This window comes from Citrus clementina, unplaced genomic scaffold (assembly GCF_000493195.1).
Source record: "Citrus clementina cultivar Clemenules unplaced genomic scaffold, Citrus_clementina_v1.0 scaffold_4, whole genome shotgun sequence".
In the NCBI taxonomy this organism is placed as follows: domain Eukaryota; kingdom Viridiplantae; phylum Streptophyta; class Magnoliopsida; order Sapindales; family Rutaceae; genus Citrus; species Citrus x clementina.
The window spans coordinates 12,876,915-12,898,857 of NW_006262274.1; the positions used below are offsets into that span (position 1 = coordinate 12,876,915).

Consider the following 21,943-nt stretch of genomic DNA (forward strand, 5'->3'; position numbering starts at 1 on the left):
GCCCCTGAAAGCGAAATAAATACAACTATTAAATCAATAAATTCTATACACCATCGTCTCTCTTTCTCTTTCTCTTTCTCTCTCTCGCCCCTCCCTGCTTCCGCTTTGATTTGATAGCAGTTTTCACGACGCGCCGCTTGTGCTTCGGCTTCCGCTCTCACCGCGCTACCTACACTCTTAACCAAAACACTCTGAGCAGTAATATTACGAAAATTTGGTGCGCACCGAAACTACAAAACCAGTAACCACGCATGACACTTGCACATTTGTCCATACAACTAGAAGCAAAAGAGCTCTCTCTCCTTTTTATAAATTGATTGAAAATCAAACTCTCCTCCCTTTCGTAAAAAATTGAATCTCTCTCCGACTTTCTATTTTCTACTTTCTTCTTTGAAAATTAAAAATCATGAATGTGAATGTGAAGCGCGAAATTCTAGAAACTTGTTTAACCACAGCGGAGCCAAAGCAAAACGACAGCGTTTCGAACAAACTTGTTCCGTTTATCGAACTTAGTAGCAGTAGTGAGTCGAACTCGGGCTCCGACTCGGACGATGTCAACGAGGATGCTGAGGGAGCGGGGGATAAGAGTGGTCGGCCGAATAAGAGAAGAAAGATGCCGCAAGATTTGGAAGTGGTGTTGCCAGTAGGGTTTCTGGAGCCACTTCCGGCGCCTGAACGTCTTCCAGGGGCGGCGGGGAACGATAAGGCGGTGAGCGTGGGATTGCAGAGTTGTAAGCAGTTTTGGAAGGCTGGGGATTATGAAGGAGCTCCGTCTGGTGGTTGGGAGTTCTCCACTGGTAATTTCATCATCAATGTTTCTCTTCCTATGTTTAGCGTAATGTTTATTGCTTGCTAATTGTTTATGTTAAGCTATTAAACTTGGTAAATGTTAGCGAAGTACAGCAGTCGGTTTGACCAAGAGCTAGAAATTGTAGTAAAACAAGTTCAGTTTGTGCTTGAACCGATAAGACAAGATAACATGATTTGATGCTCAAAATGTGCTTGATGAGTTGAGTAGTAATAGTGTGAATCATGTTGTGTTGGTAGGTGGGCATATGTGACACAACAAATCGGTGAATTAACTATCTGTTAAGTGTTCTGTTTTTTCTTGGTAATAGAAAAGTGCGGAAATGAAAAGTAAAGTGAAAAAAAAAATTTAAGCATGAAACTTTTATCAAGTGTTAGATTATGGTCATTTTGTTGTTCAACAAAAACTTACCAAGGGATACAAGATGAGGAAACTAGGATTTACGTGGTTTGGGAATAAAAATATATCCATGAGGCAACAGCACATGCTTCTTCACTAAATAAACAATAGTAGTAATACAAGGAGGATTTGTTTTTCTCCTCCAATTATGCCAAAACATGAAACGTGTAGGGATTACTTACAATGCTGCTAGAAGAACGGTTGTTCCAACTAATGCATCCCCAAACTTCTATTTTGGACACATTAGCAACAATGCTTGCTCGAAGGAATTAACTAAAAGAATTTCATTCCTTTAGTGTCGTATTTATAATTAAGTTGTACGCCCTGCATCATGTTGCTACCATCTTTGGCATTTTCATCATGTTGCTACCAACTTTCTCTACTATGAAGATTGGCCATGAAATTAGAGATCGTATGTTTTTCTTTGGTACATATTGCGGCCATTATCTCATATCTCTTCTGAATGAGCAGGTGGCATGGATCATGTCAGGGTTCATCCCAAATTTCTGCATTCCAATGCAACCAGTCATAAATGGGCTCTTGGAGGTGAGTTTATCAATCTGTGTACAAATCTTGATTATATATGTGTTTTTATTCAATACGTTATTCTTGGAGTCATTACCGGTTTCTTATTCTTCGACTGACTTTTTGTGTTTCGTTGCAGCATTTGCTGAACTATTGGACAATTCATTGGATGAGGTATTTTGTGTTAAATACTTTACATGTGATGGAGGATGTGCATTTTCTTTCTCCTGTGCCAATAGTTTTTCTTGCTTTTGGTGGCAGGTATGCAATGGAGCTACATATAGTAATATAGATATGCTTATAAATAGGAAGGATGGAAGCAGAATGTTGCTGATAGAAGGTATTTAGCATTCCCTCCTTTTTAATCTTGAATCCAGGCTTATTACTATAACCATGTAGTCTGTCATATTGCAATATCATTTTTGCGCTTTTGAAATGGGAAAGAACACCAAATTGTTATATAACTGTGCTGCCCTATCTCTTTGTTGGGGTCATTTGCATAGAACAGAATAGTTATCTTTTCGAAGATAAGATTGAGGGCCTAGTTGCATTAAATTCAAATTCACCTTTTGACATCTCTATGGGCCTTTGATTCTAAGGATTTCAAAGGTAATTCTTTCTTTTTATTTGTTTGAATTCGGAAGGGGTTTCAAGCTAGTTGATATGGGTAGATGATAGTGGAAACACAAGAGAAAAAAAGAAGCACAAAGTTTCAAGGAGAAAACTTGGACAATTTTTTTAAGATGAAGATGATAACGCGTTTATGTTTACAACTGTTTAAGTACTCTAAAACAAACCAATTCCTACAGTCTTGAGGTATTCGCAAAGATAAAAATTACTTTGCTAAGCAAACAAATTGAAACAAACGGCATTGAAATCCACGTTTCCTACAAAAGTACACTAGGTGGCAAAAATTTGAATTTGAAGGCCAAAATAATGGAATTTGACCAAAATCTAATGTTGTTTCTTTCGATCCCTTACTGAAGCAACTTCAATGACACTTATTTGCCTTATTCTGACTCCGGATATCTGCAATATCAGCAGAGGGCAGTTCAGTTTTCAGGACAGTGTGTTTTTTATTTTTTATTTTTTAAAATACACAGATATTCTGATTGCTTTTTATTGCTTTAGGTTGCCCCTTTAGGGCGATTCGTTTAGGTGCTTTATGTATTCCTGAGCCAGTTCATTATTCCACGTTTTCAATAAATAGGTTCAGCTTCTTATCAAAGAATGTTTCAAGTTATTACTACTGTAATCTGTTCTACTTCTAACCCACTTCACCAAGATCCTAAATGCATCTGAAACCTTAGGGATTGGTTTGTGTGATATTCATTGGTGGCTGTAAGTAAACACCGGTCAACTTTTATCAGAAAGCTTACATACCGGTGTGAAAAGGAAATTAAAGACAAGGTGAGGATGGACGGAGGTGGATGGAGTATATCCAACTACCTCAATGTCTTTGTATATGGTGTAGTGATAAGCATATTGATGTTTTACCACTTAAAACATTTAAGTTCTTCAGCTAGCAACTTCTGTGTCTCATTAAATAGATCTTCTGAGGTTTATAGTTTCCAACTCTCTCTGTGACATTTGAACTTCTTAAGGGTAATGCGCATGATGCTTTCTAGGGATTGCCTTGTTAAACATCAACAAACTCTATTTTGTCTGAGGCTTTATATTTTCCAATTCTCTGTGATATGTGAACTTTCTAAGGGTAGCGGGCATGATGCTTTCTAGGGACTGTCTTGTCAAACATCAACCATGTGTCTTTCATGATTACCTTTTGTTCCATGTGATTTTTAAACTGCTTTTCTGAGTTATTTGTATAAGAAGGTAATATTGTTTTGTTTCCACAATACAAAGCATACTGGCTGCGGTGATTTCAGATTGCTAAAAGAACTGCTTTGTGAACTAAGAGACTGCTGCAAAAGTAAAAGACGAATAAGAGAATCTAATATTGCTACTCAAATAAGATCTATTATTGCTCTTTTTCTTTTATTTATTTTTATTTTTTTCAAAATTATCAATTTTCTTGGTCTTTTCATATGTACTTGTGTGTGTGTATATGAGCATGGTTATATATGAATATTAAAATCTGATTGTGTCACAAAATTTCTTGTCAACTATTTTGAGATTGCGATGGTTAATCTTTATCTGCATATGTATTTTAGAGTTTAACATTTCATGTCAACTGTATGGTCATATGGATTGCTAGCTTTCAAGGGTGCTAGAAATGTTTTTATTTTTGGACGGTTTATTTTCCAACTCAAAGATGTTGCAGTTGTGTTCTAATTTGCCATCTCTTTGGAGTTTTCATTGTATTTGCTTTGCAGATAATGGTGGTGGCATGAATCCTGATAAAATGCGGCACTGCATGTCCCTTGGTTATTCTGCGAAAAGCAAAGCAGCTAACACTATTGGACAATGTAAACTTCTACTCCTTTGGTGGAATTTTATTTTAATTTTTTTTGTTTTTTCAAACCTGTTTATTTCTTAGTTGTAGAAATTATATATATCCTTTAATCAGATGGCAACGGATTTAAGACAAGCACCATGAGACTTGGGGCAGATGTTATTGTATTCTCATGTTGCTGCGGAAAAGATGGAAAAAGGTTTGTCTTTGGTCTGTTTATATTATGTCTTCTATGCTGCTCTTTGAGTGCCTTATACAAAGGCAAGTCTGTCCCACCTTTGTGAATTGTCAGCATGGCTAGTGGAAACTGTGTTTCTAATAGACAAACATTGAAAGATCTTCAATCATGTGAAAAAGAAGATGAAGGTATTGTGTGAATGAACTACTGTTTATGTACCGTTTTATGTTTTAAGATGTTACTGAGACCAGAAAATGGTTTATAATTTCTGGAAAATTTTTATTTTGTGAGACTTTCACGAAGTAAACCTCTGGGTTCTAATTGTTTATTCTAAGTTTCAACTGTTTCATATTTTATTTGCTAAACCATTTGCATTTTCTTTTTTGTTTGTTCTGAACTAATTGAACTTTTTGCTGTTGCTTTTAGCCCTACACGGAGTATTGGATTGCTGTCTTACACGTTCTTGAGGAGCGCGGGAAAGGAAGATATTGTAGTGCCTATGGTAATGACAATTGAAAGTTTTAATGTGTATTGGAGTAGGTCTCACATATTCATCATCTATGTGCAAGTTCTTGTTTTCTATTTGGATTAATCAATTAGTTTTATACAATCAATGCCTGCAAGGTTTTAATGCTTGCAAATATGACATATATGCATTATTAATCTCTTTTGTCTGTTAATGAAAAAAAAAAATTATCTGTTTTCTGGGTGTTCTAGTGACTATTTATTTATTTATTTATTTTGGCATTGGAGTTTTACTTTTCAGTGATAATGTGGGATGTTGTACCATGTGTGTTTATGGTTGACATTGGTTGTTAGCCTGTGATGCCACACCGTCTACATTTTTGTTGTTCGTGATATTAAACCATCTTTGGTGTTTTCCTTTGAAAAGGAAAAACCGTGAAGCACCTGATTTTGGGATCTATTCATCACTGTCTGCTGGTGCTTGATTGTTAAATTCACTATTTGGGTTGTATGGTATACTTTCTGAAAATTCATAGTTTACATGATTTCATGGCACATAATAATGAGTAGTAACCATTTTTCTGCTCATATACCATATCCCTATTACTAAACTTTTTATTGGGTTGATTTTGGAATGAGGTTCATTTAGTTTTAAGTTCCTACAGAATCTGTGTTCACATTTAGTGCTATTGACTCTTTCTTTATAAATTGAAATGAATAGCTGGACTATGAAGGGAGTCAGCAAGAGTGGAAGAAGATAATTCGGTCTTCTCTCGATGATTGGAACAGAAATGTGGAAACGATAGTCCAATGGTCTCCATTCTCCAGTGAAGCAGACCTGCTTCATCAGGTGATTTACTATTTTGTGTAGAACAAAGTACATGTTATGATATGTAAATGTCTTCTTAATTCCTCTTCTTAATCAGTTTCAAGCTATTGTTTTTTGGTTGGTGAATATGTGTTAACTTTTGACTTGAGCTTAAGTTGATAGGCAAGAGCCAACGAAAGTATTTAAGCTTTCATGTCTCCTCATGTATGGATCAAACACAACCCAACCTAACCCAACCATAAACATAATGACAAACACAACTTTTTTTAATATAATAAAAAACTCAAAGTTTTAATTTAACCAATACAATAGTGGAAATCAAACACAATGGCACTTGGTCAACCCGCTATAATATTACGTGAAGTTATTACTTGACCCAAAAGTTTAAGATGATATTTAAGGACCCAGAAATAGTATATAAGTTTTATCAGCACGAAGTATATTTGAATAAACACAACAAGAATATATTTAAAAACGTTAGGAATATATTTTAATGTGTAAACTTCAAATGCCCTCGTCAGTTGGACATGCGCTTTTGATTCTATGATTTATCTTGATCTCAAGCTCTGTAGTTGTAACCATAGGAGCAGTTTGGTTTTTGTGAACAACTTGTTCATTTTTTTGTAAATATTCTTATAGATTGATTCATAAATACTTCAATATTGAGAAATAGCTAAGAAAAATAGGAAATGAAATTCGCATGCTAACTTTTCTCGGAAATTCTGCAGAGTAATGAGGTTATATGAATTGCCTAGCACATTTATAGTACCTATCATTTTGGGTTTATTAAACAGCTTTACAGAGATCCGTTTTCACTTATATTATTTTTTTAGTTCTGAGGGTTAGTAGGTTTCTGATGTCTAATGTGTTTGGCAAGTTTTTCTGCAATTAGTTTGCCAACTACAGGTTTGTGATTATGATGCTGTGATTGTAATTGTTGATTCCCTGGCAATCTCCTGATCATGAAATGCATTGGTTTTATTTATTTTTCAAAATTTCCCATAAACTATATTTGTGTAATGTCCAATGTGAAGTTTCATTTTGATTTTCCAAATCAAGTTTATTCCTTTAAATTTCTGCTGTAATCTAATTTGTGGGGTTTCTGCTGAGGACATGTCTATATGACTCTTCTAGAAAGATGTCGGTATAAATTCTTTTTTTATCCTGCACTTTCTAATTGAGTCAATCCTTGTGCTCGTATGGCCAAGCTTAAAATGTTCTCGTGTTTGGATTGCTGGTTAATTATTAAACTTTGACCATGTAGCTTAAATAACACATGTGCGCACATGCAAAGTGTCTCATTTTTTAATACATTGCCATTAAGTTTGCACTTTGCCTCTGGTATGGTTTGTAAGTGTTGCCAATTTGCCATTGCTTCATTGTGGTTTAGAGCTAGGTTACATAATTGCTGGTTTTTATTTTTCTTTTTTTGGGTTTTCTTGCCCTCTATTGTTGTCGAAATATGATTATTTCTGACTTGGTTGTTTCTTTCTTTACTTTGTAGTTTAATCTGATGAAAGATCATGGGACACGCATAATTATATACAACCTTTGGGAGGATGATCAGGGACTTTTGGAACTTGATTTTGACTCTGACAAACATGTGAGTGGGCTATCTCCTTTGTCTAATTTTGATTGCTTTTTTTTTTTTTTTTTTTTGGTAGCTAGATTTGAATTATTTTCTGAACTTTTCTTGTGAGAGTTAATTTCCATGATGTATGATTTGGCAGGATATCCAACTCAGGGGGGTTAATCGAGATGAGCAGAATATAAAAATGGCACAGCATTATCCCAATTCTAGACATTTCCTGACTTATAGACATTCATTAAGGGTGACCATTCCAGTTTATGCTTTTGCTTTATCAATATGATAAAATTTTCTAAACTTAAAAGCGGAAGTAAATAACACGACTGTTTGATAGTTTTCCTGTATAATTCCTTAATATTTTTGTTTAATTCTAGTCACTACATTTGACTAGGGGTATGTTTGGAATCAAGGTGCTATGGCTTTTAATCGACAGCTGTTGTAGAATGAAATTACTACTTGTGGAATATAAATGGTTGGGTAGTTAATAAATAACAGCTTTCAAGTAATGTTGGATGTGTACTGAACAGTTAAGCTGCTGTGCTTCAAAAATTAAGTAGAACTGCACTGGATTAAGAATGAATATGAACAAGGAAATCAATGATATGAAACAAAAAAGGGATTTCAGTTCTTTGATTCGTATTCTTATAACATGTTCCTCTGTCAATTCTCAGAGTTATGCTTCAATTCTTTATCTAAGACTTCCTCCTGGATTTCGGATCATTATCCGGGGAAAAGATGTTGAGCACCACAATATAGTGAATGATATGATGTTGTCTAAGAAGGTTACATATCGGCCACAGCCTGGAGCTTCTGGGATCCCGACAGATTTACATGTAATGCTTTAGTGTAGATTTTTGTGTTGCTATTGGATGTGTTAATTTGATATTGACTACTGCAGCTGTTTTCATCAGATGGCTGTAGATGTCACTATTGGGTTTGTGAAGGATGCAAAGCATCACATTGATGTTCAGGGTTTCAATGTTTATCACAAGAATCGACTCATTAAGGTTTGTTGTGCTTTGATTTCTATTTGGTATGAAATGAACTGTTAGCTTCTTGGTAATGTAGCATTTTTTACCCATGAAGAGTTCCAATTAGAACTAATTCCTTGCTATGCATGCATGTGATTGTGTGTGTTCGGGTCATGGTTTACAGTATGATGAATAAAAGTTATGATTATCCGGTTGTTCTCTGCACTGTTGATTCTGCTTTGAGTGTTTTGGAGTTATCATTTGATGGGCTATTGACATAAAAACAAACTGAGTTTGATTGAGATAATTTTTCAAACTTGTTATCATTTTTGGTTAGATAACTTAAACTGATTTGTACTTTTGTTTTTTTTTGGTTCCAAAGATTTAGTAGTCTTTGTGGTGGTTATAATCTGTTATAAGGTTGTCTACGTTGTTTATTTGAGTTAAATTTACTAATATATTTGAACCGGGTTCTTATGTTGCTTTTGAATGATTGTGATGGTGGAGATGAATGGCCAATATTTTTCAAGATTTTGATGTATTTGACTTGTTTTCAAATGTAATTATGCACTCTCTTCCCAAGAAAGTAATATGCGCTGTTCATCTAGTAGTGTTAGGGTGCATTTCCTCAAGCTCTCATCTTTCAATACTGGGATGTTACTTAATTTTTATCTTTCAAAAACATCACATACTTTTCTTTTCTAAGACTATCCTTGACATTTTCACACCAATCTTTTATCCCAATTTTTTTCAAACTAGGGATAGGTTAAAAACTCAAATTCTGCTGAGTGGAAAATCTGTACTTTTTAATATTTCTTTTTCTTATTAGAAGCAGATGTTTTAGAAGACTTCTCTTTGCATCCTATTAGATGACATCTTTCTCATTACTCATTAGCTGCCTGCATATAGGAGTTACTATTTGTTGTATTAGCAGGGGGAATGCAACATTGAATAATCTCTTGGGACTTCAGCGGTTGATACTCCTAGAAAAGTTTGCCATAAATTTAAACATCCTTAGAATTTGGAAAGTTTTGTAGTTTACCTGACAAACTATTTGGTTTTCCAAAATGTTTTTCAATTGTTCTTACTGGAAGCTGTGATGTGGTTTCAGCCGTTTTGGAGGCTTTGGAATGCTTCGGGAAGTGATGGTCGTGGGGTTATAGGTACTATGTTTGCACTAAAGTCTCAAGTTCCTCTTAATAATCTTACTTGAATTTTCACCCCTGATGCATTTCATCACTGCTAATAGGTGTCTTGGAAGCTAATTTTGTTGAACCAGCCCATGATAAGCAGGGGTTTGAACGAACTACTGTTCTTGCAAGACTTGAGGCACGTTTAATACAAATGCAAAAGGACTACTGGTCTGTGGTGCTTTAGTTTTTAGTAGTAGCTGTTTGTTCTGAGTTCCTGGGTTGTTTTTGAGGTTTTACTCCTACTTTATATAGGAACAATAACTGTCATGAAATTGGATATGCTCCAAGACGTTATAAGAAATATATAAAAGATTCTTATGACAGAGGTATATTTTTATACAGTGTAGATTACTGCTGCACTTGATAAAATCAGTTCTTGCAGTTTCTAAGCCATACTAACATATCTCGATCTGTAGAAATCTCTTCTAAGAAGAGTTATCCCTCAAGGCACAAGATAACAGATTCATCACATTCGGACAAACATCAGTTGCACTCAAATCAGAGATGGGAAGGAAAAGACTCTAAAAGATTACCTGAAGCATCAAATTATGGAGATCGGAAGGGACATGAGTCCAGCAAAGGCAAATATAAGATGAAGACTCCTGTGAAATATAGAGAAGGGGCAAGTGTTTCTGAGCCACTGTCGCCTTCTGCAGAGGATGCCAGTGATGATGACATGCATGTTATGGTAACTGCTAGAGGGGCTAATGGCAGTAGTCAAAAGATATTAGCTGCTGAAAAATCTTTGGGGAAAGATGGATTGCATAGGACTCATCCGTCTGCATGCTTGGTAGACAGTGAATCTCAGCAAGATGGTGCTTCTGGTGGAAGTTCTGTTCGACCATTCATGCCATCACAGTCAAAGGTTATCTTCAAACTTTATTCCTCTTCAGTGTCTCTCCTCTCTTCGCCCGTGTGTCTGTAGGGGTGCTTTTTGTTCTGTGGATTGTCTGTCAGTGTGACAATGTGTCACTAAATTGAAGGGTAACATGGCTGTAGATAGGTTTCTGATCGCTCTTGTCTAACTCACAGGGAAGTGAAGTGAACTACCCTGAGCATTTCCTTTCAGACTGTAGTTTAGGTGCTAATCTAGGTCAGTTGAAGCAAGAGAATCACGAATTAAAGAAAAGGTGGGTTATTCTGCCTTTCTGAAACTTTGAGATTTGTCTAATGTTTGTCCTTGTAGTTCATGGCTGCATGTCACGTGCATTTTTATCTTTCTATTTCTAGGTTAGAGAAGAAGGAAGGAGAGCTTCAAGAAGAACGAGAAAGGTGTAGATCACTTGAAGCTCAGGTATGTGCCATTACTCTTTCAAATTTTATCATGCTGTATCTATTTAGACCTTTTGTCAGCAATGACTTGTACCGTGTAGGTATTTTTTGTTTGTCCTTGGTATCGTGGACATACTATAGGATCTGCATTTGGCTGTTGCTGTTTCTATCTAATTTTGTGATATTTTGAGTTGGGGTTGCTTGGGCCAAAAGTAGTGATCAACATAGAAATATATTTAGCTGCTTTGCACTTGTAGTCGGTTTTTCATATGGAAGAAGCTAATAAATTTGTTGTTTCTCCTTTTTTTTTTTTTTGAATTTCTGCCTGGTCAATTGGCAGCTCAAAGTGATGCAACAAACAATTGAGGAATTGAACAAAGAACAGGAGAGTCTAATTGATATATTCGCGGAGGAGAGGGACCGACGAGAGAGGGAGGAGGAGAATTTGAGAAAGAAGATAAAGGTTAGTTCTCTCTCCTTCATGCACTTTATAATTCTCTCCGAAACTCTAAATGGGACAAACTTGTGTGAATAATACTATTATTACTTGTAGGATGCCTCTGATACCATTCAAGATTTACTAGACAAGATTAAGTTGCTTGAAAAGATGAAGACTCCCAGTATCAGAGCTGGACGCTGAGGACAGTGCCATCTTCATCCACTTGTGAGTTCCTGCATCGTGATTTTGTTGTTATCTTCGATCCTCATGACTCTAATATAAAAGGTAACTTAAGCATGCTAGGTTACCAAATGTCTTTTTGTTGTATGTATGCTACCATTTAACTCGGTGTAGAATTCTAGAATAGGTTATGTGAAAATGTGAATGACTGATGGAGGCTTTAGCTGGTAAATAATTAACTTTTAGCTGGTTGGCACCATTGCCAAATTTTGTGTCAATGTTGTAATTCTGCATTCTGTCCATTTAATTACAGTAGCTAGGATTATCTTCCAAAACTAGTAAATGTGTTGTATATATGTCTTTGCTATTGCCAAGGAAACTTGTATGATCAGTTTTCGCAGTGGCATCTATTCTAATAATACAAAACTTACTATTAAAACGCGGGTGTTTTTTATAATCTAAAAATACAAATGGCATTTTTAGAATCTGCAATTAAACCTGCCCCCAATTAATTAACGAGATGTTTACTAAATTTATTAATGATTCCTATAATTTTACTCACATATCTTGTTTACTAAAACTCTTCATCAATAATTTAAAAATTAGCATATGGCATATTACAACAAGGGAACTCGTCTCGTCTTAATTTTTCATGAGAAAAAATTTTACTAAGTGTGCCTTTAAGGATAAAGATACTTTGAGTTAAAGTGGTTGTTTAGTCTTTATATTTTAAAAAAAATATTTAGACATTTTTACTAACCGTTTAGTTTTTATACTTTGAGTTAATGTGGTCGTTTAGTCCTTATATTAAAAAAAAAATGTTTAGACATCCTTACTATTAATTGTATTATACTTATGTTCTTATTTATTTTTTTAGCTTTTACAATAATATTCATAGGGATATTAGTGAAAAGAAAAAAAAATAAACTTATCAAATCTGCCTTAAAAGTAAAATAAAAATTACTAAAAATTAGTGTAAAATATTTTTTGTTATTATTTTTTAGGATTAATTTTGTAAATTAATTTTTGTATAAATAACTAATTAGTAAGATTTTTGTATGGGTATGTAATATTACTTAAAAGTTTACTAGTATTAATTTATTTATAAATAATAATTAGTAAGATAGTTGTGATGGTGTGGGAAATACTGATTCTTTTAAATTGATATTTATTGATTAATTTACTAATAAATAGTTCACTTTTTTTTAGGTAAATTAATTGATGTCAAGAATATTATAATAAAGATATTATTGTAAAAGTAAAGAAAAAATAAAGATAAGAATACATGATATTTAAGAATTAGAGTATTTTGAGATATTTTTTCAAATATAAACGCTAAATAGATATTTAAACCAAAATATAATGATTAATAGGAATATTTACCTAATCTTTAAACACTACTTTACGGTGTACATCAATGTAAGTAGATTGTAACCATTTAAAATTAACAGTTAATGAAGTGTAAAATGATTGTAATTTTTTTAACCCGTGAAAAGCACTCGTATGTTACTTAAAAAGTTGACGCATTCAAAATCGTTCGTTTGGTTAATAAGCAAGCACGTAGATGCAAGGAGTATATTGGGTAATTCAGGATATTCTTCAAAATTGATCGGTCGTCAAAATTTTGTGATTCGTCATTTGCACCAATCGTGCAGTTCTATAGCTCATATTCAATAGTGCCATTTGTATTGTACATTGAAATGCCAATTGTACTGTAAATTGTTTTAATGAAATTTTATATGACTAGAACAGGTGTCACCGTGCAACTGATCACACAAGTTTCCTTTAGAAACAACAAAGACAAATACACAGAATTTGTATTTGTCTGGAGTATGGACATCCCTCTTCTGTAAGGGATACGAGTGGACAGAATTCAAAAATTTCCTCTCCCTCGTGCAATACGAGTGGAGTATGGACATCCCTCTTCTGTAAGGGATTATTTGTCTGGGCATGTACTTCACAGAATTCAATGTAATAATATAAGTCCCAATCATGTATTTCTGATTGTAAATATCAGTGTAATATATCTGCTATAATAGCAGTTGTAACTATCTGTGTAATGCAGTAATATGATGATTAATCAGTATTAAAAAAAAAGACAAATACACAACAACCAATATCCGCTCTTTTACAGTTTGGTTGGAGGACTATTCAACAATTATTTTCTGATACTTTCATAAGCCTTATAATGAATGAAATCCTTTTTAAAAGGATTATACACCTCTACACTTTAAATGTAAAAAAGAAAAGTGCATCCTCAATGTTAAATTATATGTGACGCATTTTTATTTTTTAAAAAGGAAATTAAGCATTGAAGTTTAGTGCCACTAGGATTTTAGCTCAGTGGTAAATCATTACTCTTAAAGTTAAGAAGGACTATGAGAGCTGTGATTCGAGTTTTCATAAATTCAACTTCTCTCAATTAAGTAAAAAATTGTGTAAAGTTAATTTATAAATTTTTGTCACTTGCGAAATTTGAATAGAGTAGAGACATCCCTCATTTGTGAGGGTCATATGTCTGGACACGTATGTGTAAGGAAAATTGTTGAAACCAAGGAGAGAGGAAATAAAGAATATAATTTTTTTAATAAAACTAATCACTTGTAATTTGCTTGTTATCTTTGTGTCCATCAAGTTAACAACAAAAATATAGCAGAGCTAGAAAAAGATTAGATTGCTTACTTATTGTCCATTTTAATTAGTGTCATTTGTCAATTTAAAATAGTTGTTTAATGCCATAATTGACCAATTTTAGTGACTGATTCATTACACAGATAAGGGGCAGTCAACTCAGCTCAAGGGCTGTATAGAAAAGTTCACAAAATTGCAGGAATTAAAATGAAAATAAAATGAACATTATAAACCAAACAGCAGTTAACAACAATAGAAGCAAATTCTATTGCTCTCCTAATCACAGTTAACAAAATCTAATTCTCTCTATATACAACAGATATAGGCATATAGCTGACACCCAAAATTCAAAATCTCTATCTTGTGACCATAGTCCGTACCCTTTACAGCAATGTAACAAGAGCATAACAACAAAACTACACATGGGCAATTTGAGTATTATATACCAACCGATCATCTATCTATAATAAGGTTTCTTTAATTTGCTGCTGCTTCAATTACTAAGAATTTAACAAACTACGGATGAAACGGTCAGAGGGTAAAGGAAAGTATTGGCGTACTGAAATTTGAGAGTGCCGCCACTGACCAAAGGCTTGCCTTCATTAACAAGACAGTCGTTGTAGCTGAGGCGCTTCAGGATCTTATGGTTGATGAGATGAGCAGAGCTGAACCAGCCACAGTTGAGGTGAATCTCAGATATATTACACCCAGTTTCACAAGCGTTCATGATCTCAACGGTGTACGTTGGTATGCCATTTGGCATAATCCCAGTGGGTCCCTGGGTGATCACAATGTCCTCTTTAGTGCATCTCTCTCCCCATCTCTCTGGTTCTTTCTTCTTTGCTGCTTTGGTTTTGGCTGTTATTGTTTAATTAATTAAACTAGGCACTAGGCACTAGGCACATTAGCAAAAAAACAAAAGAACAGGGACATTATAATGAATTGAGAGATAGTGAAAGGCTTAAAAGGTTATAGCCAGCTACTATTATGGCTTTTGAATACATGTGACACTTTTGCATAAAAGAGAAACATTTCCAATGCTAAAGAAAAAGACCCACAAGGACAAAACCCACCAATGCAGGAAGCATTTACAGACAAAATACACTTTTAGGAGGTGATTCACAGGAATTATTGGGATGCAAAGAAAGCGACACAAGCAACACAAAAAAGGCTAATACGATTGAAGGAAAATGCCTTTTGCTCCTCTCTTATTTTTTTTTATTAATTAACAATGAAAATTCAATCACTTTTTCTTCATTTCACATTCAAAGTCACTCATGTAGAACCCAACCCAGATGCAAGGTATCAAGAAAAATGAGAATTTGCTAATGCACGCATGAGACCCGGTGCGCAAATCAGTCACAGGAATCAAGCAGAAAGGTCACACAAAAAGCAGGCGATGAAAGCTGCTGATAGGATATATTATTATAATGATCGGCGATCCGCCGATCCCATCCAAAAAAAGGAAAAAAGATACTCTCTCAATAGCAACAGAACTTTTGCCAAACAAAAAATAGCAGCAGAACCACTACTAGTACAACTAGTTAATAGCTATCCTCATTCAATATCTAAAACCCTAACGGCGCACTTTAGACTCAAGCATAAGAGAAGTAAAAAAAAAAAGACGTGGGCCAATCCGACCACAAAACACACAACAGCAAATCGTACGCATCATCTCAGCAACGTTTCATAACAAAATTCGTCTTGTTTCATGACCCACAGAAGAAAAAGAAAACTTAAAAGATCAAAAATGGAGTTTGTTGGTCTTATTTTTATTTATTTATTTCGTTTTACCACTGCGTAGAAGAAGCTTGCGATGAGAACCATGAAGAAGCGGGAAGCTCCCTCCCTCTGAGCTCGAGCTAATGAAACGACCGCGCTTGATAATACCCATGTCATCATCATCTCCTGCAACAAACAACAAAATATTGAAATAAATAAATAAAGGTATTTTAATCCGTTTAAAATATATTTATTTTTTTAATTAACGCAAACGGACAAAGAATAATAATTATTTAAAAAAGAAGAAGAAGAAGAAACATGCAAAACCTCATGTTCATGAAAAGTTTACGAACCTGAGATTGAGAGAAAAGCAAGAGCGAGAGCGAGAAGCATTCCAACGAACAGAGCCAGCGCAACGACGAACAACCGCCGGTTCATAATAAAAGAGCCTCTCATTTTTTTCAAAAAAGTGAGTCGAAATCTCGGAGATAAAGAAAAACAGTACTGAGTCCAACCCGGTGGAGAAAAAAAAAAAAGCAACTCACACGCCTTTGAATCAACGTTCCTCACTCACGAGCTCTTCTCTCTCTCTCTCTCTGTGCATCGAAGAAGAGTCAAGTGAGGAGTGAGCATTTATACCATCAAATCAAACATCGGTCAAAAAGAAAAGCTTAGATGCCGTCAGATGAGAGACTAGCGGTGTGGATTTGACTTAGAAAAGTAGAAAGTTCACTCACGAGTGGGACAAAAAGCTTTTAAGCTGAAAAAAGAATTTGCTAAAACGATAAAACGACGGCGATTTTGCGAACTAGACCTAGAAATGATCATCAAGCACACGCGAGGAAACAAACATTCACCATTTGTGTAAGGCGTAAACACAGAGTTTCAAAGTCTCAGGTCTCCATCAGTTTTCGCTCCGCCAAAAACGATGCGTTTTTTTTATAAAATTCGAAATGCTTAAAAAAACAAAAATAAAATAATCATAAATGAAGCCGAATTTACAGTCGAGTCGAGTCGACAAACCAGGAACGCAACAGTAAAACGTATAACAAAAGAACGCTACAGAGACAAAAACGGCAGAGCAAATTTTGTAAAGGCCAAAAATGGACAACTTTAAACACTGAACCGTAAAAAGTATCGATACGCAATTATTATTATCCAGTTAATTTAATCTAAATATTCTTTTAATAAACTTAAACATATAATAAAAATAATAATTATTATTATTATAACAATAAGAGAGAGAGAGAGAGAGAGAGGGCAAGACAAATCACCTGTAAATGTTGAGCAAAGCGATCGATCTAACAGAAGATTCAATCAATCAACACCGAGGCCCGTGCCTTTAAGGAGAGAGAAAGAGTTGATTTATGGATCAGAAAAGGAATTGCGTTGGCGGTAACGATGGTTGTATTGCGCACGTGGCGAGTTTTTACTGGCTTATTATTAAATAATAATGAGTAGTATGATTAGAGACAGCACGTCACGTGCGGCTGCGGTGTGGACAGGAATGATGTTGATGTAATTAATTAATTAAATTTTTTTTTTGAGATTAAAAATTAGGGAAATTTAAACGTAATATTATATTATTATTAACATGGAAATAGGAAACGCCTGGGCCTGGGGATGTTTCTTCCTCAATTTTTTTCATTTGCATTCATTCAAGCAAGAATTGGGACCAGTGCTTCGTTTTAGCTTATGCAATAAATTTTTACCGTAAACTAGGGCATTTTTACCGCATTGATGAAAATTACCTTTTCTTAACTTGACTTATCGATGTTCATCCATTTTACCTTTTATAGTTATTCTTGATACTCGAATGCTTTCTAGTCAAAATCCGCAGGCTCCATTGGAATGTCCTTCAGAGCATGTAAATGTATCAATTAATTGTTGGGTTATTATTATTTTATTAAATAATAAATTCTAACATATCATTTTATTATATCAATGTTTGCTTTCTATGCCGGGGAAGAATCAATTGGTGAAAATGGAGGGTCAACCTTTTATTAATTAGATCACGTAACTGTAAAAATCATTCTTGGTGATGATTCGCAAATTTATCACCATATTTTTAATATACAGCATTGTGAATGTCATCATCTCTTTATTCCTTCGTATTTTTAATCCTTATTTAATTATAACCGTTGAACTGGTTGGATCTAGTGGCTATGATACTTGGCTGGATCGTTAATTTTTTTCATAATTTTACATACAATTAATATAAAAGATTGTAAGTAGTTTAAAAGATTTTGCTAATGCAACATTTGTGGTAAGGTTAAGAAACATCTCTCTATTTTCTCAATGTAAATGAGTGGAAGAAAGATATTTTCGTTACGTGAATCTCATATTGACCAATGTTGTGATAAGAATTGAGTGATGATTAGTTTTTTTTTTTTATGTCAAAAGTATGGCCTCTTAATTGATTTTCACTATTTTATATGCAAATTTGGCCCATGTTACAAATCCAATTCAAAAAAAATTGAAAGATTGGAAAAATCTTGCCAACTTTTGTATCCATACAAGGCTTGAAATTATGAACAAATAATTTGAAAAAATCCAAAATTGTCACCGGAGAAGAATGATACCGAAAGCAATTTCTATTTGAGCACACTACACGGTAAAAGCAAATGTGCTGTGTGATGAATAAAAAACAAAGGGTGTTAATGTGGGGGCGTGCTGGGGCAGAGAGGTCAGTGATGAGGCCGCAGCCCGCAGGCACTGCAATAAATTGAATGTTGCCGAATTTAGGCCTACAGCTACAGTAAGGATGACTCGTGTTTCCTCCTTACTAAATCAGTGAATTGGGCAATCGGGAGCTGACCAAAGACAAATGTCATTGGAATTCTGAATCCTCGCTTTCTATGATATTACATGAATTTGTTTGACCAAATTCAATAATAATAATAATAATAAATAAATAAATATATATATGAATATGTCAAATGCTATGAGCTCGTGACATGCATGTATTCTTTTTTATATTGATATTTAAATAATTAAAGGGAGGAGATTACAACTTAGGAGAGATTTGTTTGTACAAGTAAAAATAATACCATGAGTTAGTTTCTTCATGGAAGCATAAAGTAAAAATAATATCATGAATTAGTTTGTTTAAGGAAGAATAAAAAATTTTCAATTATTGTCACTCGTCAGAAAATCTAAAATTTTATTTTGGGAATTTTTTAATATAAAATTTTTTTAATAAGTGAAATAAAGAGAACGAAAAGAAAACTCATAAATCATGTCTCGAGAAAATAAATAAATATTTGAAAAAGAACTAAAAAATAGAAAAATAACTTCAGCTTGAACTTTCGCAAATATTCTTATTACCTTAGCAATTTTAATATTGTTAAGGTTTTAGTGATAAAATAATAATAGTCGAAATATTATATAGTAAAATACAATTATCATAAACTTTGATGGTGAATTGATATGTTAGGAAAATTTAGTTGATAATCCTTTTTTATTTTTTCTTTCAATTAACATTAACCTTGACAGGGTGTAAAGTTGATTCTGTCGTCATTCTGTAAAATTCTTTTGTGTAAATATTGTTGTTGAAATAATATTATTAGTAATAAGAATATATCAAATGTTGTGGCAATATATATAGGGGAGAATTTGTCTTATCTTATGACTAAAATTAAAAAAAAATTCTTGAAATTTCACCTAAACATACAAGTTTAGAGCAAATATGAAATATTATAAAAAAAAAACTTATTTATTATTTGAACTAATTGAAACTCCATTAGGATAAAAATATAGAGTAATAATATAGCCACAAACTCTTGTACAAATTTATTTTGTACAAACTGATGTGGCATTAATTCATTAGTTGAGTTAAATATCTCTTGGTCTACATGATTTATTTTTATTAATTTATATTTTTATTTAACCAATGAATTAATGGTCCATCAATTTATACAAGATAAATTTATACAAAAATTTGTGGCTGTATCATCACTCAATATATATATATATATATATATATATATATATATGTATATATATATTACAAACTCTAGGAGTGGAGTGGGCAAGAAAAGTTTGGGCTGACCCGACCCTCATTATGAGGCTATAAGCATGGGCTAAAATTTTTAAAACCCACTGTGAAGGGGTATGATTAAGGACTTATATAGAGATGGCAGAAAAGCCCGCCCGGACCGGATCCGGACCGGACCCGGCACATGCGGTCCGGGTAAAATCCGGCCCGCATGCATGAAAAAGGCGGATCCGGGCATTGATTTTCAATGCCCGGCTGTTTCCGGGCACGGGTCCGGTCACAGCACCAAGAACCCGGAACCCGGACCCGTGCCCGCTTTTTTATTAAGTAAAAAAAAAAAAAGAAAAATATAAAATGAAAATTGCATTTTTTCTTTACCCAATTTCCCCCAAACCCAACCGGCCAACCAACCCTAAATCGCCAATTCGGGACAAGTCTCAGAAATCAGAATCGGCACCTCCTCCCTCCGTCTCTCCACCAATACTGGAATAGCCGAATGGGAATGAAACGGGGCGGATAAAGAAAATGACTAGCACGCGTCGACTCCCAAGTGTCGGCAAACAGCAGTCTGGCGGTGAGCTAAATTGATCGTCATAACTTAACGGAGATGACTGGAGCGAGCGAGTGATGCTTGCAGCATTTAGTTCATCTCTGGATCTTTGGTGTATAAAATTATTCTTTTCTTCTCATTTTTAGAAGTAATAAATCTTCACGGTTCACACAAATTTTATTTGCACAAAATATTTTCTGATGTTTCACAGGCACTACAAAGATGTATGAAAAAAGACCAAAGCCGAAACAAAACTACAAAACCGCTTCCCACAGACATCTGAACTCTCCCAGCCCAAGCATGGTTCAGCATGCACCAGAATGCTCCTCCAAGTGAAGATGAATTCATCAGGCTTATTTCAACAATTTTCCTGTTCGTATCAAATGATTCCAGCACAAATTCTTATCCCTCTCCATGCCACATGCTTTCCTTCCACAACAACAATATTAGCAGTGGAACTTGGAAGAGAGAATACCTTTTTAGCCCTTGTTCCATCCCAACACATGGTGCGTCGCAATCAATAACACATCCTACTATTATTGAACAGCCACACTACTGTCCTTTGTGCGAGGAGGCCTCCATTTTTTATTAAAGAAATCCCTTTCAACTACATTTGGAGACTTTTGCTAATCGTCCAGTGTCTTCAGCCTTTCATCAATAATTTCCAGCAGCTCTTGCAAGCCAACTCCCGTCCTGGCAGATATTTTGACATCTGGGGCATGCTGGTCTTGAGATTGGAAATCTTTTTCCATCACACAGACATCTTTAGTAGACTCAGGTTGTTGGTCCTCCGCAGCCTTCCAGAACTCTTCTTCAACGTTGTCTTGTTCATCTCCCGATAGTAACCAGCCATGAGAGTAGTCATTGTGGTTTTTATTCATGCTCTCTCCAAGATCCTCAGACACAAAGCCATCATTGTTTTCAGCATCATCACCACCATAATTATCAATGCATTCTACATCTACTTGCAAGTTGGGTTTGCAAGTGGGAAAAAGGCTTTTAATGAATCCTCATTTCAATATCTTTAATCAGTGAATTTCGAAGCTATATGTAATATGTGCGTTTCTGATTTTGTCCCATATATTATGACCACTCAAATTCATCAGTTATCACCACTCAAATCCGGGTAGAGAAAACCCGGAAAAAACCCGTGCCCGGATAGTGCCGGGCATGTGCCCGGCCCGCATAGAAAAATTCCGGGCACGGTGCGGGTCCGGGTAGCTACATTTGATATCCGGGTCGGTCCCGGGCAGCTCCAAACCCGGACCCGACCCGGACTTTTGCCATCTCTAGACTTATATAAGAAGCCCGAGCCGATTTATAAAAAAAATTAATTTACATTTTATATTTTATGAACATTGTTTGTGGTTTATTATATTGTGTTGTTAGTATTTGGTGTTTTGGACTATTAGTCCATTATGTATTAGATAATCATCTTTAATTGAAGTGTTTTATTTTTAATTTTTAGCTTCATTAAAAATTGAGTTAGACTATTGGCACCCCTTCATTGATCTTATAAAACCCCTATTATATTACAATTACATTTAAAGACAAATATAAACAGAATTAAACCATTTATATTTTCTTTCTCTCTTCAATTTTACTTTGCTTGCACAATATAAATATCTTTTATTATCAGTAAAATAATCTGAATTTAAGAAGTAATCCTCTAACCCAAAACAAAATTCTTGTAATAAACATAACAAATTAATTAAGATACAATATAGTGGAAAAATAAGTTAAATAAAATTTTATTCCACTGCAAATAATTTTTTAAGGATTC

At 34.5% G+C, this 21,943-nt stretch overlaps 2 protein-coding genes across 3 annotated transcripts; one reads left to right on the forward strand and one right to left on the reverse strand.

Annotated features, from left to right (window-relative positions):
* Positions 1 to 63: 63 nt before the first annotated feature.
* On the forward strand, positions 64 to 11,635 carry LOC18044654 (protein MICRORCHIDIA 7). Of its 2 annotated transcripts, XM_006436827.2 has the most exons (20): positions 64 to 797; positions 1,679 to 1,753; positions 1,872 to 1,906; positions 1,994 to 2,072; positions 4,066 to 4,158; positions 4,260 to 4,344; positions 4,750 to 4,825; positions 5,510 to 5,638; positions 7,122 to 7,220; positions 7,348 to 7,449; positions 7,877 to 8,038; positions 8,117 to 8,212; positions 9,288 to 9,339; positions 9,426 to 9,537; positions 9,622 to 9,695; positions 9,786 to 10,234; positions 10,402 to 10,499; positions 10,600 to 10,663; positions 10,982 to 11,104; positions 11,195 to 11,635. In XM_006436827.2, the coding sequence occupies exons 1-20, from the start codon at positions 407 to 409 to the stop codon at positions 11,279 to 11,281; spliced, it is 2,481 nt and encodes an 826-aa protein (XP_006436890.1). In that variant the 5' UTR covers positions 64 to 406; the 3' UTR covers positions 11,282 to 11,635. The 2 variants fall into 2 exon arrangements, with proteins under 2 accessions (XP_006436890.1, XP_024041280.1); XM_024185512.1 differs by lacking the exon at positions 7,348 to 7,449 and having other exon boundaries at positions 11,195 to 11,634.
* Positions 11,636 to 14,172: 2,537 nt separating this feature from the next.
* LOC18045404 (protein TAPETUM DETERMINANT 1) lies at positions 14,173 to 16,925 on the reverse strand. The gene is made up of 4 exons (XM_006436830.2): positions 16,888 to 16,925; positions 15,967 to 16,209; positions 15,686 to 15,799; positions 14,173 to 14,749 (listed from the first exon to the last, which is right to left on the reverse strand). The coding sequence occupies exons 2-4, from the start codon at positions 16,067 to 16,069 to the stop codon at positions 14,400 to 14,402; spliced, it is 567 nt and encodes a 188-aa protein (XP_006436893.2). The 5' UTR covers positions 16,070 to 16,209; positions 16,888 to 16,925; the 3' UTR covers positions 14,173 to 14,399.
* Between the last annotated feature and the right edge of the window lie 5,018 nt (positions 16,926 to 21,943).